This window comes from Alosa pseudoharengus, unplaced genomic scaffold, assembly GCF_046254945.1.
Source record: "Alosa pseudoharengus isolate Yale_2024_CS ecotype anadromous, Long Island Sound unplaced genomic scaffold, YU_APseudo_1.1 YU_APseudo_1.1_scf_11, whole genome shotgun sequence".
NCBI classification, from domain to species: domain Eukaryota; kingdom Metazoa; phylum Chordata; class Actinopteri; order Clupeiformes; family Clupeidae; genus Alosa; species Alosa pseudoharengus.
In genome coordinates this window covers 21062671-21079025 of record NW_027468576.1, presented here as the reverse complement: position 1 = coordinate 21079025, position 16355 = coordinate 21062671, and the positions used below count along the sequence as shown (strand labels likewise).

General features: G+C 42.9%; 1 protein-coding gene across 1 annotated transcript; it reads right to left on the bottom strand.

The window, feature by feature from the left end:
- Positions 1–689: 689 nt before the first annotated feature.
- Positions 690–15361, bottom strand: ccdc124 (coiled-coil domain containing 124). The gene is made up of 5 exons (XM_076278395.1): positions 15118–15361; positions 13567–13754; positions 4761–4971; positions 3721–3826; positions 690–3404 (listed from the first exon to the last, which is right to left on the bottom strand). The coding sequence occupies exons 2-5, from the start codon at positions 13723–13725 to the stop codon at positions 3203–3205; spliced, it is 678 nt and encodes a 225-aa protein (XP_076134510.1). The 5' UTR covers positions 13726–13754; positions 15118–15361; the 3' UTR covers positions 690–3202.
- Positions 15362–16355: the final 994 nt, after the last annotated feature.

Sequence of the window (16355 nt, the reverse complement as noted above, 5' to 3'; positions counted from 1 at the left end):
GGAAATCAACACATATTCCTCAGAGAACTGAAATGCTCATAACAGCTATCAGTTGGGGCCATCCCTTTCAAACCTGTACACATTGTTACCAAGCCATGCAGATCTACAATAGCCTGTCAATTGCTACATAAGCTTATCATTTATCAAAGCACACCCTCACCGGAATAACTTCAAGCATGTCATTAGGTGGGCCTACACACATCACAGCAATTCACTTACATGTCTCTTTGTATGCACCTCCTTGTTGAGTCAGGCAAGCTGAACAGTCTATCTTTCAAAAAAGCTATTTTTAGCAATATTTTCAATCCTCTCCTTTCTCATGTGACAATGAGATATAGATAGCACAGTTAAATCCATGGAAGTCATGATACACCAGTTTAAATCCTTATATTGAGGAAGTCCGTTCAGTTCATACAAATAACTGCTAATAATAACTGCTAATACACTGCACATATTTATATTTCATTTATATTCCTCTAAACCACCTTCTGTAAACCAACTGTATACTACTCTCTACATTGCACTATATTTAGCGTCCTGTCTTTGCGCCACCTGTCTATACTTTGTATATCACATTGCACTTTTCTGCTTTTTTGCACTTTGCATTTTGTTGTCTTTGTACTTTTACTCTGCACAATGACAATAAAGTTGAATCTAACCTTAAAAAAAATATTAGTGAACAAACCTAGTTAAATCAAGGTAAACACTTTTAATAAAGGTTTCCAAATGACACACAAATAACCTTTAACCAATCATCCAAGTGATACCTGATCCATCACATTAAAGATGTTTGAGTCATGCCTACCCCATGAGCCAGGTCAACCTGATCAACTATTTGTTCTGTGTGAACACGACACGTGATATTTTTACGGCATGTAGTGTGTGAGGTGAGAAACTCACTGCAGTGCATACATAACACAATCAACCAATACAACACACTCAACTAATACAATAGAGACAGAACTGTGCTGAATGAGATGAGATACCTTTATCAACTTTATTGGTGCTTCCATGAGATGCAGTCAATATAAAGGAGCAGGTAGTAGTCCACTCTCCACACTTGTCATTTAAAGCGTCCGAGTCAGCTTCATTACGGATGCAGAATTTGTTAACTAGAAATCACCAAACTCAATGAGTGTTGTACTCCACCAACATGTTTTGTGTGAGTCCATGGATTAAATCCATGTATAGTAAATAAATTAAGGCATTTCCTGAACTTAAAACATCACATTGAATATTCCTTATTCCTGTTTTATGGATGTGCTTCAGCCAGTGTGAAGGCATCTCCAACTAATAGACACTGACAGTGATCAGGGGGTAAGAATGAAGCATTTACATGCCAGGACCTCATGCAAATCCTCCAAGCTCCTTCCATTAAAAAGAAGAGAAAGAAAAGAAAAAAAAATGACTTGCACCATCAACACACGTTCCAGCAAGGAAGACAGAAAGAAAAATGTTGTTTTTTCTTCGTGGATTTGGGGGGGGTGAGATGAAAATGCCCTTGTTTTCCTGTTTTGCGGATGATGTTTGGAGCTGGAGAAGTAGTGGTACGGTCCCACAGCAAGGGTGAACAGGTGGGGAGGGAGGAGGTGTCCCGTCACGATAGCATTGATCTCTATCCACGGGCTATCCATTCCTCAAAGGGGACGCCATCCATTTGAGCACCAACTGAAGGACATTATTGATTTGGCCGCTTAATTAAAAAAAGATGACCGTGAGTGGTGGTAGAGTAGTGTGTGTGTGTGGGGGTTGGTGGGGGGTGGGGGGGGGGGTGGCGTGACAAGGTGGGATGTGTTTTACTCACCGCCTCCTGCTCTACTCCTTTCCACCCATCTCGGCGTCCTAAGAACTCATCTAATACAAGTGCCATGTTGAGGCCAGTTAGCTATTGACCTCACACCATTTTTTAAGAGCAAAATCAAATCAATTCCCAAATAAAATTTACCATTTAAAATAATATAATAATAATAATAATAATAATAATAATAATAATAATAAAAATCCTGTACATAATAAGCGCTTGGGTTTTACCTTTATCACTAATTTCACCATCTTCTTAGTACAGTTGCTGCTTTTTATTATTTCTATTTGCGGATTGGCTGAGGCGAGAAAGGAGCACCTAAAGCGAGTGATGCACATGGCGGATGAGGGGGAGCTTGTGCAGTGTTGGCAGCAGCGCCGCTCTCCAGATGCCCCGACAAATGGATCTCGCCAGGTGGTGCGCACGACTAACGCCAGCATATGGCAGACCTGCCGACCACAGGCTTGTAAAGCTCGCTGAATGGAAACTCTCCCCCATATCAACCCAACGAGATGGAAAAAGGTCATCAATTTCCTTTCATGTCTTTTCCCCCTTCCTTTCTTTTTCGTGTGTCCCAAGTGGACAAATGCAACGCAAGTGTTACACAAACCTCTGCAATATTGACGAGTCCCCCATGACTGACAAATACTGCAGGGTGGATGTTATGGGCAAAATGGGGAGTCCCACATCATGTGCAAAAGGACCTGCGGAGAAAAGACCTACTATCGCTTGCGGCGTGTGTGTGTGTGTGTTGGGGGGGTTTCATAACCATGATGGGCTTCTTCCAGGATCGTGGTTGTTAGGCAGCAGCACATCCGTAGCCTTGTGTGAAGTAGAACAAGTGATATGGAGATAAGTGATGATCCACAGTCAGTGTTTTCTCAATAGGCCAAATGGAGGGTTTGGTGAAGAGATCCAAGATATACAGAATATACTCCGTGTTATGTAAGAATGTATGCACTTCTTCAACTATACTTTACTCCCTTTCTCTCTCAGTCATGTTTCTCTGTAGCGCCATTGGACTGCAATAGGACCTTAATAAGTCAAATGTAATTTTGGCATCTATTATATATAATTATACAGAATATATGCCAATGCTGGGAGAGAAAGAGAGAGAGGGATAGAGAGAGAGAGAGAGAGAGAGAGTATGCGTTTAAATGGCACTTGCTAACCGAATTATTATTGGGTAGATGCGGCAGAGATGTGTGTGATCAGTTTACTTATATTGAGATGAACCGTCAGTGAACATGCAACCTGTTTTAGAAATCTATGGGAATTTAATAATACAGTCAATTGGGATGATTTCATTTTGGGGTGTTGTGTGCATAGTTGTTAAACAGTTCTTGTTAAGTCATCATTGTTGCCACTGTTTCCTGATTGGTTGGCCGATCGGTTGCCTGTTCACTTGGTGTTGTAAGAAGTGAAGCGCTGGTTTAGAGGGTTCTCGGGGGACTTGGTCCACTCTTTCTTGAGCAGCTGTTTGAGCTGCGACAGACGCATGTTGGGATTCTCTTTCTTCAAGCGTGGCATGTTCACCTCTTCATAGGCAGCGAAAGCAGCCTTCATCCTCCGCTCAGGGTGCCTGTCTGACTCTTCCTTCGTGCTACAGAAATAGAATATAAATGGTTACGTTTTCAAAATGTTTCTACTGACCTCACCTGCTCACCTTCCATCTTTGAAGGAAAAGTTTATGAAATTGAAGTGCATTTACATCACAGGGTCATGGGCTTCATGGTCACTAACTAAAAATATTAATAAAATAAAACATAAAACATCATACTCTGCATATGTCTACTAAGCTCGCCATGCTGCATACTTTTAAAATGGGAGAGTCTCATCAAAACCCTCTCCTTTTGTGGGCAAAATTACCCTGACTAGTCATCATACACAAACAACTCCACAAGGTCCAAGCCACATACCTGAGCACTGCGATAGCATCCTCGATGGTTCTGGCCTCAACGGACCCCTCTTCCGGGATGATCCGGTTTATATTCTCCTCCAAGGGCGTCTCAAGGTGACTCTTCTCTGTGGGGAGGAGGAAAGAGGTTGGATTAAAAGGTGCCTGATGGATGAATGGCTTGAGGGAGGTCCTTGAATAAAATTGCTTGATTCAGCAACATTCAGAAGTCATTTTCCTACCGGATACACTTCGATAAAACAAGATCCAATCATTAGATGAATGTTTACTTACAAAGGTCTTCAAATCATTATCAATCAACTTACAATCACTAAAAGCAAATATTTAGCAAATTTAAGGACAGCAAATTCAACAGTTACGTGAAAAAAACTGTAAATTTCACAAGACACAGAAAGAGACATCACTGCTGAAAAAAACAGCTGACCAGCTTGTTTGACCATCCTGATGGTTGACCAGCAAAACTCATGCAAAAACATACCTTCAGCTGGTTTACCCAGCTTATGATGGTAATTCAGTTGGTTTTGCTTGTCGTTACAACTCAAGCTGGTCATTTTAGCTTGTGTTGCTGGTTTAACTGGTCATGCCAGCTTATGTTGTTCATTCTAGCAAACCAGCATGTGTTACATGGCAACAATGTCAAGCTTGGTAGGTTGGTCACCAGCATGACCATCTTACACCAGCTGTATCCCACATGACAAGCTGGTCACACCAGCATGACCAGCTTCCTCATATGGTCACACCAGCATGTCCACCTGGTGGCTCAACCAGCTACACCAGCAAGAGCTGGAGGAAAACCAGCAGAGACCAGCTAAAACCAGCTACCAGCATAATCTGGTTTCTAGCTGTTTTTTTTTCAGCAGGAATTACAAAATGTAACAGAGGAATGTCAGAAAAGGAATGTCAGAAAAGAAATGTCAGAAAAGAACAAAGAGAAAGAAATAGAGCAAGTAAAGAAATCCAGTAAAAAGATAAGGTTAACAAGCAAAGTAGTAGATTCTAAATAACGACATAGGTGTGCAAGAGAGAGTAAAATCCCCTCACCTTTCTCCTTGACCTCTGCTGGCTTCGGCTCTTGCTCCTTGCGCAGCGTCTCCTCGATCTGAGCTCGGGTCACCTTGGTCGCTGCTGCGGCTGCGGCCGCTGCAGCCGCCTCCCTGGCCTTGCCCTTCACCCTGGCATCCTCCTCGTCCAGAAGCCTCTGGTTCTCCTTCTTCCTCTCCAGGGCCTCCAGGCGTTTCTTCTCCTTGTCCTCCTGCAAGCAAACCACAATCACAGGAGTGCATGAGAACTTACTCAGCAAATGGCTGCACGCATGAGGGGCAGACATTTAGACTGTGTCTAAGAGGACAAGGAGACAGCGAGAATATACTTCATTCTTATAACTACGTCTCCACAACATTGCCCTTCTTGCCTTTCCACTGAATATAGTGCATCCACCAAGGCCCCAATTGAGGAGGATAAGTTTAATCAATACCCAAATTCTTAGAGAAAACAGAAAAAAGATGGTATGCCACAAATGGTGAAACGGAAAGGTGCACAACCTCAAAACGAATACATAATCAATATTTTCACTTATCATTTGATTGATTTAGCATATTAGTTCATGACAGATTTGACCCACATGGCAGATGGCTCCCCTAATAAACCTGTAGGATGCGCGGCAAATTAATTTCAAGTTCCTCCATAGGTGTGCCATACATGCAGAGGTCTACTTGGAAGATTTAATTTAAGGTGTGCAATTCATATCATCCAAGAATAATATGAGTGGACATTAAGTATGTTTTGACTCATGTTCCTGATTTGTGAGGAGAATGGCAGTACCTTGTGCACACAATGTGTTTCATATTTCTGACGAAAACCCTACATACACAAAATGTGTGAGACTGTCACATAGGTCTATGCATGGAACTAGCACTGGCACGGTGTACATCAAGACTGACACATTTGGTCCATTGGCTATACTGTATATTAGGGACGACAGATTGACCAGTTAGAATAGAAATCTGGTCCTGTTTTTAAAGACATCATGGTCAATATCACCTGCAGAGCCAAGCAAGCAAGGGGATTACACCAGAGTGCCTGCACTGAGAATTGAAATCCAGGTCAACAGAATCGAGGAGACACTTTAGACGACTCTCCGCACACACACACCCCATCCCCACTTCTAAACCTTCTAGTCCCCACCTGATGGGTGCAGGTCTAGACAGACAATCAGTCTGCTCGTGCTTGTCCCTCCAGACAGAATGATATTTTTACATGGCAGGCGGTGAGCACAGGCATCCAGGAGAATCACTGCAACAGACAGCAGCAAAATAAAAGAAGGACCAGGATGGGGTGGGAGGGAGAAAAGAATCAGGTCAGAGAGAGATGTCTGTACTAACTCGAGAGTGTGAGAGAGGTTCAGGTTACCAGGCTCACATGTGGGCCAATGATATATGGCAATGTAATTAAAAGAGTAGTAGCGCACGCAAAAGCCACAATGCACCCTCCTCCTCGTCCTTCACTCGCTCAAGCGAGCCGTGGCTCCGATAAGCCGGCCTGGTGTCAAGTGTCGGCGGCGCTGTAACAAGAGGCCCGGGAACAGGGTGTGATTTAGCATTTTAACCACAGCCACTTAGGGAAGTGGCCAGGCCCGAGGACCTGCCGGCCTGCGGTGCTGCCGTTTCACCCCGGGTGCCCGCGCGAGGACCGCACCGACTGAATTATGCATGCGGAGGAGAGCATGGGAGCCCAGAGAGGGGAGGGACGGCAGGAAAGCGGATAGGGAAAGCGAGTGCGATGGGGGTGAGGAGCAAAGGCAATTGGGACACCGGGGGCAAGGAGGGCAAGGAGAGAGAAAGGAGTGGGTGAGAGGGCCACTGTGGTTGTGGGTGAAAGAGGAGGGTAGAACGGATAGAGGGAGGAACAAGACCAACAGAGTAGTATATAGTAGTAGTACATCAGTAGCATTTAGGAGGGAGATCAGACGGATCAACGGAAAGAAATGGAATGTAAATAAGAGTGTGAGAGTAGAGAGAGATGCATAAAGGAGGACAGAGAGGTAGGGATGAGAAATGTGCAGGTGAAGGAGAGAAGGGTGAGGGGAGACTTGAGCGGGAGAAGGGAAGATGCGCACCTCCAAGATAAAAAGTGCCAACAGCCCACTGCTCGACCTCTCATGAGAGTCCACTCTGCACATCGCGGTGGCAGGATCAGCTAGCAGGCCAGTCTCCAGGGGTCATCAATCACAACGTGTGACTGTCAGGTTCAGATCACCTTCCCGTTCTCATTATGACAGAGAGGCTTCTTCTCCTTCTCTTTCGGCTTCTCCTGATTCCTCCATTCTTTCTTTATTTCCTTTATTTCCTTCCTTCTCCTTATTCCCTTTTTAGCCTTGATGGAGCTTAATTTCCTGTGTAACCTCACACCCTCCTACCATCGACCCATTAAGTTCTAGATGAATGGTCCTCCCTGGGATCCCGAGTTGATTAGAATATAAGAGGAGCCTCCTGAGACACTAGAGGAAAATGGGGGAAAAATGACTTGGATGGCAGTTGTGATGACCGTGCAGGAGCCGGTGGGAGGGTTGGGATTGGCCACTGGGGTGCGACAGCTGTGCAATTCCCCCCCCACCCCACCCCCAGCGCAGAAGTCAAAGTGTCCTGTGATCCGTAGTACCAGTCGGACAAAAAGTTCAGAGCGGCTCACCTTGGCACAGTCCCAGGCCTGCTCTCGAGGAAAGAGTTGGCAGACGTGGCATGCCCACTTTGATCAGTGTCAAAGAGCATGGGTTGAGAATAGAGAAGGGTACCGTGTCGCAAACAGGGACAAACACAAGAGGTTAGGGGTGTAAAGATTAACCGATACATATCGGTATCCGTTTTTAACGTGTAAGATACGGCTACATCGATATGTGAAGCCCCGTATCGGAATAAAACTGAAATGAACCGGTCGTTATATCGATTTACTTGTTACAAATCGGTTCATATCCTTATCTGCTCGCTCAGACTCTGATTTACGTTGCAAGCAGCGTGTTCATCTCACTTCCTGTTTTGAAACTACACGTGGCACGGATTTGTGGGTAATGAAGTTCGTTTTGAGCTACACTCATTGCCCAAAGTAGTCAAAGGACTTCATTACCCATACATCTACTGCAACTTAAGCACGTGACAACTCGCACTCTGTCGGTGTTTGACAGTTTTGACACTTTTGTTTGTCAAAATCTAGCGCGAAATTAAACACTTAAGCAAATTATAAAAAATCTTTCAGAATGCTTTCCATTCTTCAACTGCATCGAACTGCATCGAATCGCATTGCATCGAATCGTACTGAATCGTTTTTTATGAACATGTATCTTTTCTTGTATCGAATCGTGCCCATGTATCTAGATGTGAATCGTATCGTCTTTTACATGAGAGATTCACACCCCTACAAGAGGTAACTGCCAGTGATGCAATATAGAATAGCCCTTGGGTGACAGGAACATCTAGAACTTCAAAGGAGAGGCCAGTGAACCACACTGTTTTTCTACTACCGTAAGCTGTATGTTGGCTTTGCCTCAGTAATAACTCCCAATATTCAGAGATCAACATAACCATGGCCCGATAGCACAGGCCCACAAAATGTTACCTACTCTGTGACCACTAATCATCCCACAATACTGTGATAGTAATATTAAAGTTCCTCAAATATCTAAATTCCTACAGTTAGTTACACAAATACCCCAAATCATTTGCCCCTTTAGTTTAATATAGGATTTTGTTACGTTTTGCCTCTAGTACTCTAGTAATTCCAAATATTCAGTGTACTTTTAACGATATGGATGCTCTACAGCGTTTATAAATAACCATAGAGTTACAGCATCACATACTTTTGAAACAAATCCTGAAAAGACCATCCAAACAAACAAAAATCCACAAGGGAAAAAACAAGGATCCACAGATCTGCCTGTTCTGATGTTTCAAGATCTGCTGTTGATCATCTGCCTCTTTGGCTCTGGAGTGACTACTATCAGCATCTGCTGGTCCCCAACACTGAACTATGCTGCCATCATGTGGCCAGAACTAGTGGTGTAACACATGGACCATCACCTACAGGTCAGCATGCATGTGAACTGTGGATCAATGGCCAAGTTTAACTAGATGTAGCGCAGAGCACTAAAAAAATAAATCCTGCGCTTATAGAGATATTCACAGAAAACTGTGTCCGGCTATCTACAGGCCACTTGGTGTACAATCACTAATATAGTGGATTTTAGGTTCATCCTGAAGTTTCCCCCGAAAGTCGAATATCCCTGACTTTTTGTAAAAAAGAGTATATTAATTTATTGTATGGCCCACCATGAACGGAATTCCACGAAACTCGGCATGCATTCAGAAGGTGTCATAATGATCCTACTCTTCATGACTCTTCACTCATGTCAGCCAAAGATACCTTCGCTGCGCAGCGATCATAATAGTGTGAACCATAAGAGTGTTTTGTACTGCTGTTGCTTTCCTATTGTTCATTGAAGGAAAAGTATCATCACGCCTTGTGTGGATAGGAAATTTTCACTTCACATCACATCAGCTCACAGGATATTTCATCTAAGATGCTTTCACATGAATTGCCTTACATCAGGTTTGCCAGCCAGTGTTATATTGTGCCAACTGTGGGTGATTTATATAAATAAAAACAATCCAAGTGTCAAATTGTTGCGTTTATTTGAGATTTAGAAATTACTTCTTTTTTTTTCAAAATGATATTCTGAGGTGTATTTGTTGGACCATTTTCTTCAGGGGCTCCAACATAATTTTATACAAATCTCTTACTTCCTTTATCTGTTCATATAGCAACACTGACAAAAGGCCTAGAAGCTAACTTGGCTTTTGTAATGAGCAAACAGCCAAAAGTCTCCCTTCAAAATAAATGTGCATTATTCATTTTTAGGGATACACTGCGAAATTCTCGGCCGATACAGATAAGATGTACAAAATAATAATTTAGCCGTTAACTGATGCCGACACTATTTTATTTGTTTGTTTACTTAGTTTTTTTGTTGTTCATTTAGGAGAGTGGAAACAAAACTACTCATTTGCCTGTGAGTCTGAAAAGGTGAGCATCATTGGACTGGATATAATGTTATGATAATGCTTACCTACGATACACAACAGAAGCCCTCTGAACTTGCTCAAAGTGGAGAGGGAGGGGTGACTGAATGAGAGGTATGGGCTAGTTAGATGGTCATGAAATAGTCTTGCCTTTGGTCATTGCAAGTGTTTCTTGGATTTGCTTTACCTTCATTTGGATACAGGCCCATTTTCTTCACTAGTTGGTGTGGCAGAGCAAATTTATCATAAAGGCTCTATAACAATCTACAGCATTTATAATATAAGTCAGTAAAGGAGCTGCACTTTTCACTGTTAAAAATGGCCCAACCACTCCCTTTAAAGGTGCAACCTTTGATTCTAATACAATACATTCTTGTTGAATTCATCAAATTGCACCTAATTGTTCTCTAGCTGTAAGTTCAGTGTGTGCAGTCAGAAACTCCTGTGTTCGTACACAGTACTGGCCCTGTGGAAGGGACAAACATTTTGAATGATGTGATTAGAGTTTCCGCTAGAAAAAAATGGTTTCGTTTTCCGGACATTTTGATGATATGCTGGTCAAATATCCTATTATCCCTTCTTAATTAGTCAAATTGAGGAAAACTGGATACAAGCCATGTAGCTTAAAGAATGACATAATCAGGCTGTATAGAATGCAACATGTTCATTAGCCTAACTTAAACATGCCTAACAAGATCTAGCCAGTATCTTTTCATGGACAGCAAGACTGAAGAACTGTCTCTCTAACACTGTGATCAGCAGCACCGGAGCGCCACAGGGAACTGTGCTCTCTCCAGTCCTGTTCACCCTGTACACATCTGACTTCTGCTACAACACTGAGTCATACCACATGCAGAAGTTTTCTGATGATACTGCAATTGTTGGGTGTATCAGGAACGGGCAGGAGGAGGAGTACAGGAGCCTGGTGGAGGACTTTGTGCAATGGTGCAAACTCAACCATTTTCAACTCAACACTTCAAAGACCAAGGAGATTGTGGTGGATTTCCGCAGGTCTAAGCCCACTCTGCTACCAGTCAACATTGATGGGGTCAATGTGGAGGTGGTTAGCACCTACAAGTATCTGGGTCTCCACCTGGACAATAAACTGGACTGGTCAGCCAACACTGATGCACTCTACAAGAAAGGGCAGAGCAGGCTGTACTTCCTGAGGAGGCTGTGGTCCTTCAATGTGTGCAGCAAGCTCCTCAGGATGTTCTACCAGTCTGTTGTTGCCAGCGTCCTCTTCTATGCAGTAGTATGTTGGGGAGGAAGCACAAGGAAGAAGGATGCAGGGCCAATTGACAGGCTGGTAAGGAAAGCGGGCTCTGTAGTGGGAGCTGAACTAGAGTGCATCTCTTCACTATCTGACAAAAGGACCCTGAACAAACTGATCAACATCTTGGACAATGAGTGTCACCCACTCCACAGCACTATTGTTAAGCAGAAGAGCCTGATCAGCTGGAGACTTCGCTCACTGCCTTGCACAACAGACAGACTGAGAAAGTCATTTGTCCCCAGGGCCATTGAACTGTTCAATGCTTCACTTAAAGGAGAATTCCGGTGTGATATTGACCTAAAGTGTGTTGAAACATGATACCGAGTGTGAACGTATGTCTCATAGCCCATCTCGGCTTGTCCCCTGCACTCCAAAATCTGGTGCTAGTTAGCCGATGCTACCAACAGCTTGTTCAATGGTGGTGCTTCGGCATCGGGCTAGCCGTGCAAATAAATCACTGTTTTACACCATTTACGAGGCTCAATGTATCTCCACACTTCATTGGTATACTACCGAAGGCCCTGACATTTAAAACGAGACATTGAGAACTTTGAAAAAGCACTGGTAGTTTACTTACAAGACGATTTATACAGACAGTATCTTCACGAAGTTTAGCGTTTGCAGCCATCTTGAATTTAGTCACGATAAGTCGAGCGACGAGTAAGAATGAACAGGTATGATAAGGGATCAGATTCCAAAAAGAATTCAGTGGAAATGCATGGATTCCAGTTTCTTCCAGTAGCAGCAACTAGAATCCATGCATTTCCACTGAATTCTTTTTGGAATCTGATCCCTTATCATACCTGTTCATTCTTACTCGTCGCTCGACTTATCGTGACTAAATTCAAGATGGCTGCAAACGCACAACACACTTGAGGTCAATATCACACCGGAATTCTCCTTTAAGGGAAGAGGAGAGATAGACTTCTCTGCATAGTCTGTCTGCCTCTTCACCCCCTCCATGTTTGGATACTGTCTGTCCACTAGACACTTTTACCACTGTCTTTCTGCCTCACTGTTTGCGTGCTATATTAGCACATTAGGGGTTATATGCATAACCCCTCCCTCCATGCCACAGCCGAACTGTGGCCACACTTATACCTTTTCTTAAAATAGTTAAATATATAGATATATAGACTTTACTTTACTTTATTTCTGCATTGTTGCACTGTTAGACTTACTCATTTGCACTATCACCATGACCACTATCACCATTGCACTATCACCATGACACTCATTCACACAGAGCACCTTACCTTACCTTACTATGCACAGAGAATAGTAAGAATTGCAAGCGCCTCTGATTGATTAATCACAACTATGTGGATACTGTTTTTAGAATTGATTTAGATTAAGTGTTAGTTAGTATAATTTGTATTTTAGTATATTTAGCATATTCTTTATCTTCTACTGTCCTTATTGCTTAGTTGTGTTTTTATATTATATACTTTAATTACTCTTTCTGCTGTTAAAGAATGTGTTTGTGTTGTCTGTATGCTGCTGAGACCTTGAATTTCCCCTGGGATCAATAAAGTATCTATCTATCTATCTATCTATCTATCTATGAGTCCGCTTCGTTCGTTGTTTTAAAAAGGCTACGTTGTTTGTTGCTGCTGCCCACGTTGTCTCCAGTGGTGACTGTTTAACTTACACAGATGCGCACACACAAGAATGAGCGCTCACACCCCCTAATGTTATGCCTCTTTATTTGATAACAATAAATTAAGACATGTTTCCTATTCTGGGAAATGTTTAGTTTCTTTTTCTTTCGGCCACGGTTCAATGATACCGTTTAATTGTGCCAGAAATTATCCGCGGACCAGTAATCGCCTCGTCGAGGAGGCCCTAACCCTGCGGGTCATAGACAGAGAACGCATAGGCCTACTGTATGCTTTGGGTAAAGAACACTTTGCATGTCCAGTGTACACGGAAAATGACAGTGTCTTGGAGCGGCTGCACCCCCCGCAACTCCACTTCCAATGTCACTGATTCCGACAGATACGCCAGACACTTCTGCTTTTTATCTGGTGGTGGTGGAGTTGACCGGACATCTGAGGCTTTAGACGTTACCAATTTATCATCATCCATCGCGTCTGGCCTCTGAAAAAACTTTTAAGGCTAGTCTGCCTGGGCCTGGCCATGTTTGAACCGCCTCACTCATTTGTTCGTTGTTTAACATGGACGTTTTAAGCGTGCACTTCCTATTTGAAATGCAGCATAGGCTTGTTGCGTGTTGTTTAATAGCTTACTTTTCAAACGAGCCTGTTCATTTAAAAACATAGCCAGAGGACGTATAATATAGGCTTACATATTAAGGCTTATTCTCAAATTCAGATTGCGTTAGGGGACGGGATTATTAGCCAATTTCAATCGGACAATTTGACCGGAGAGATTTAATTGTCGGACATTTCATTTTTTTTCCGGCCAATGTCCGGTAATTACCGGACAACGGAAACCCTGGATGTGATGCTGTGTGCAATCACTGTGAGGGCACTGGCTTTACCTTACGCTGTTCTTTCCTCATCACATGTTTGTCATTATCTTCCCATAGTGCATCCTCAAGCTCCTTCTGCTTGCGCGCATCTGCAACGGCCTTGGCCTCTGCTTTTCGGGCCCGCGCAGTGGCCGACTTGGAGTTCTCACCCTGGAACTTCTTCGGCATCCCCGAGAATACTCCAGTGCTGGAAAAGACTGAAACACAACATACATGATCCATCGGTTTCTCTATTAAATGAGCATCTACACACACCAACTCTAATCAGTTCTCTTATGTTAAGGGACTTACTCTCAATTATACTTAAAGGCATTCTATCACTCCTATCCACTGACACAATCACACATAGAGTAGTTTAACACAAAAAAATGTCCCAAATAAGGTGTTAAAGGTGAAACATATCGTTTTTGCTATCTCCATGACTCCAGACTGACAGAGCAGGGACAAAATAAAATATATTATTCCCTGGTGTTACATTACATCAGGGTTTGCTTCAAAAATGTTATATTTAGGGCTATCTGTATAGGAAAACGTAAATGGCATAACCAGCCTTTAAATTGAAGTTATTCCAGCTCAGTCTGTGACTTACTGTATACTGCGTCTGCATGTGACGCTTTTGACCATATACCTAAAATTTGGTTTGACAGTTGGAATGCAAAAACATTAACGGCGTGTCACAGGCCAATTGTTTCTTCAGTGGCATATAGGCAAGCAAGGCATCAGATAAAAAATGACGCTGGCACAGCATTTCTGAAACCAGACTGCTAGCTTGTTTCCAAACGTTTAGTCACTGTAAATTCTATGTAGACATGACGACACGAGTTAGATAAATCGTTTAAAAGTGTTCAGCGCAAACACACGCCTTTGCTTTGGGGTTACAATGCAACCGGTTCCACGACTGAGTCAGCATAACACCGATATCGTTAATTCATGTTAAAAACTGTTCGCCGTCTCTCTTGCTAGGTCATTTATGGGCATGAACCAAGTCGTTACTTTTAGTTAGGAAACAAATGAGACATACGCAGTCTATACGACACAAACCACAGTGGCATGTCAATCCTCAAGCTAACGTTAGCTTTGAAAATCATGAACAGTTTCAAATGGCTAGATGCATTGCTGACATTGGTGATCGTAGCACTAGCTAGCTAGCTATCAAGTGCAAACATGTGATTTCATTTTGATAGCGTTATCAAAATATAACTTATACTTGTTTTACTTGAAAGGCGTATGATATTCTGTATCTAGAGGTTTATTGATCATTGACTGAACATCAACCAGCTATCTATTATTAAGCCCAGATAACTTCAGAGACAATGTACAGAACGTATATGATATCCAGTCTTATTTGGCGCAGGCCAACTAGCAATGCATTAGCCTTTGAAAATGCTCAATGGAATAGAAGCTAGATGTAACGTTAGCCTCACCACTGGCTAGTTAGCTCGTCGTATTTCACTCTGACAAATGCTGATTAGTGGGTTTACGAGTTGTCTGTCTGTGAGGAAAATACTGGATACACTTACACGAGAGTGACATAAAGAGAGATATTTTGTATGCACTTACCTCAGCTGTTTTCGCTCCGGTATGAGCCTCCTCCAAGGTAACGTTACCAGCCTGGGCTCTGTTGTAGCATAGCATGTAATGTTAGCCGTTCAGCAACAGACAGCAGTTTGTTTGGGTCCTTTCTTGCCAAATGACCATTTTTAATGACGCAACACCATAACAGAGAGCCACTCACATTCATTGTTGACATTTCACTATCTATCTAAAGTTATACATCTGTCTGTCTGTCTATCTATCCTCTAAAGTGTTTATTATTATTATTAGTAGTAGTAGTAGTAGTAGTAGTAGTATTTAAGAGAATTGCCGATCAGTGGTTGAGCCCAAAAATAATGCCCTTGCAGGCCTTAACGTCAGAATAGTGATTCAAATACTGCATTTCTTGCTGATTGTTATAACATGACCTAAATCACGTTAGGTTCCGCCCATACAATGTTCATGTGTACAGACAGTAAAAGAAACAGACAGAGGGACTTGTGACTTTACGTCCAGTTATTTACTTCGTGACGTCACTAACTAGGAAAATACCGCAACGATATGGAGTCTTCCCGTGAGGACTTCCAGATGAACAATGCTAGCAGTCAGTCAGGGTCCAGTGCATGTAATGGTCATAGCAAAAGACTGAAAGAACTAGAAAACGTTGTTTTACAAACTAGTTTAAATAACATACAAATGGAGCCGGAAGAAGTATCGACGCTGGACGGAGTCGATGACCAAGACTGCCACGGCAGCGAATGTTTGAACGGTTTGCCTCATGTTGCTTCAGGTGTTTCGTCAACAGAGACCCCCGACGAGCCAGCACTGCAGTGTGACCTGGCCGAGAGCAAGATGAAAGAGGAAGAAAGGACCCTTACGGATCACCTTAACAAGCGTCTTTTGTTGTCCTTTCTGGATAAGCTGAACCAAACTGCCGTCGGTCTTCCGGGAATCCAACGGTTGGACTGTGCAGTCGCAGGGGAGGATGATTCAAACCGGGCCGCGGATGAATGGTGACACGCCATTTAGGCTACTCACAAGGCCTGGGTCCAATATAGTCCATAAATATAATCAATGATGATACACCCAAGAGCATAAGACAAATCGTATCTACATCATTCACTCTTAATGTCCTCCTTTGTAAGGGGTCTTTGGCGTGTAAGCTAGCCTATGTCGTGCCATGGCAACAATTTGTCCAACCTTAGGCTAACAGGCCCGAAGTTGCAAAACATGCCACGCCGAGGGCTACAATTTACAATAGTTTG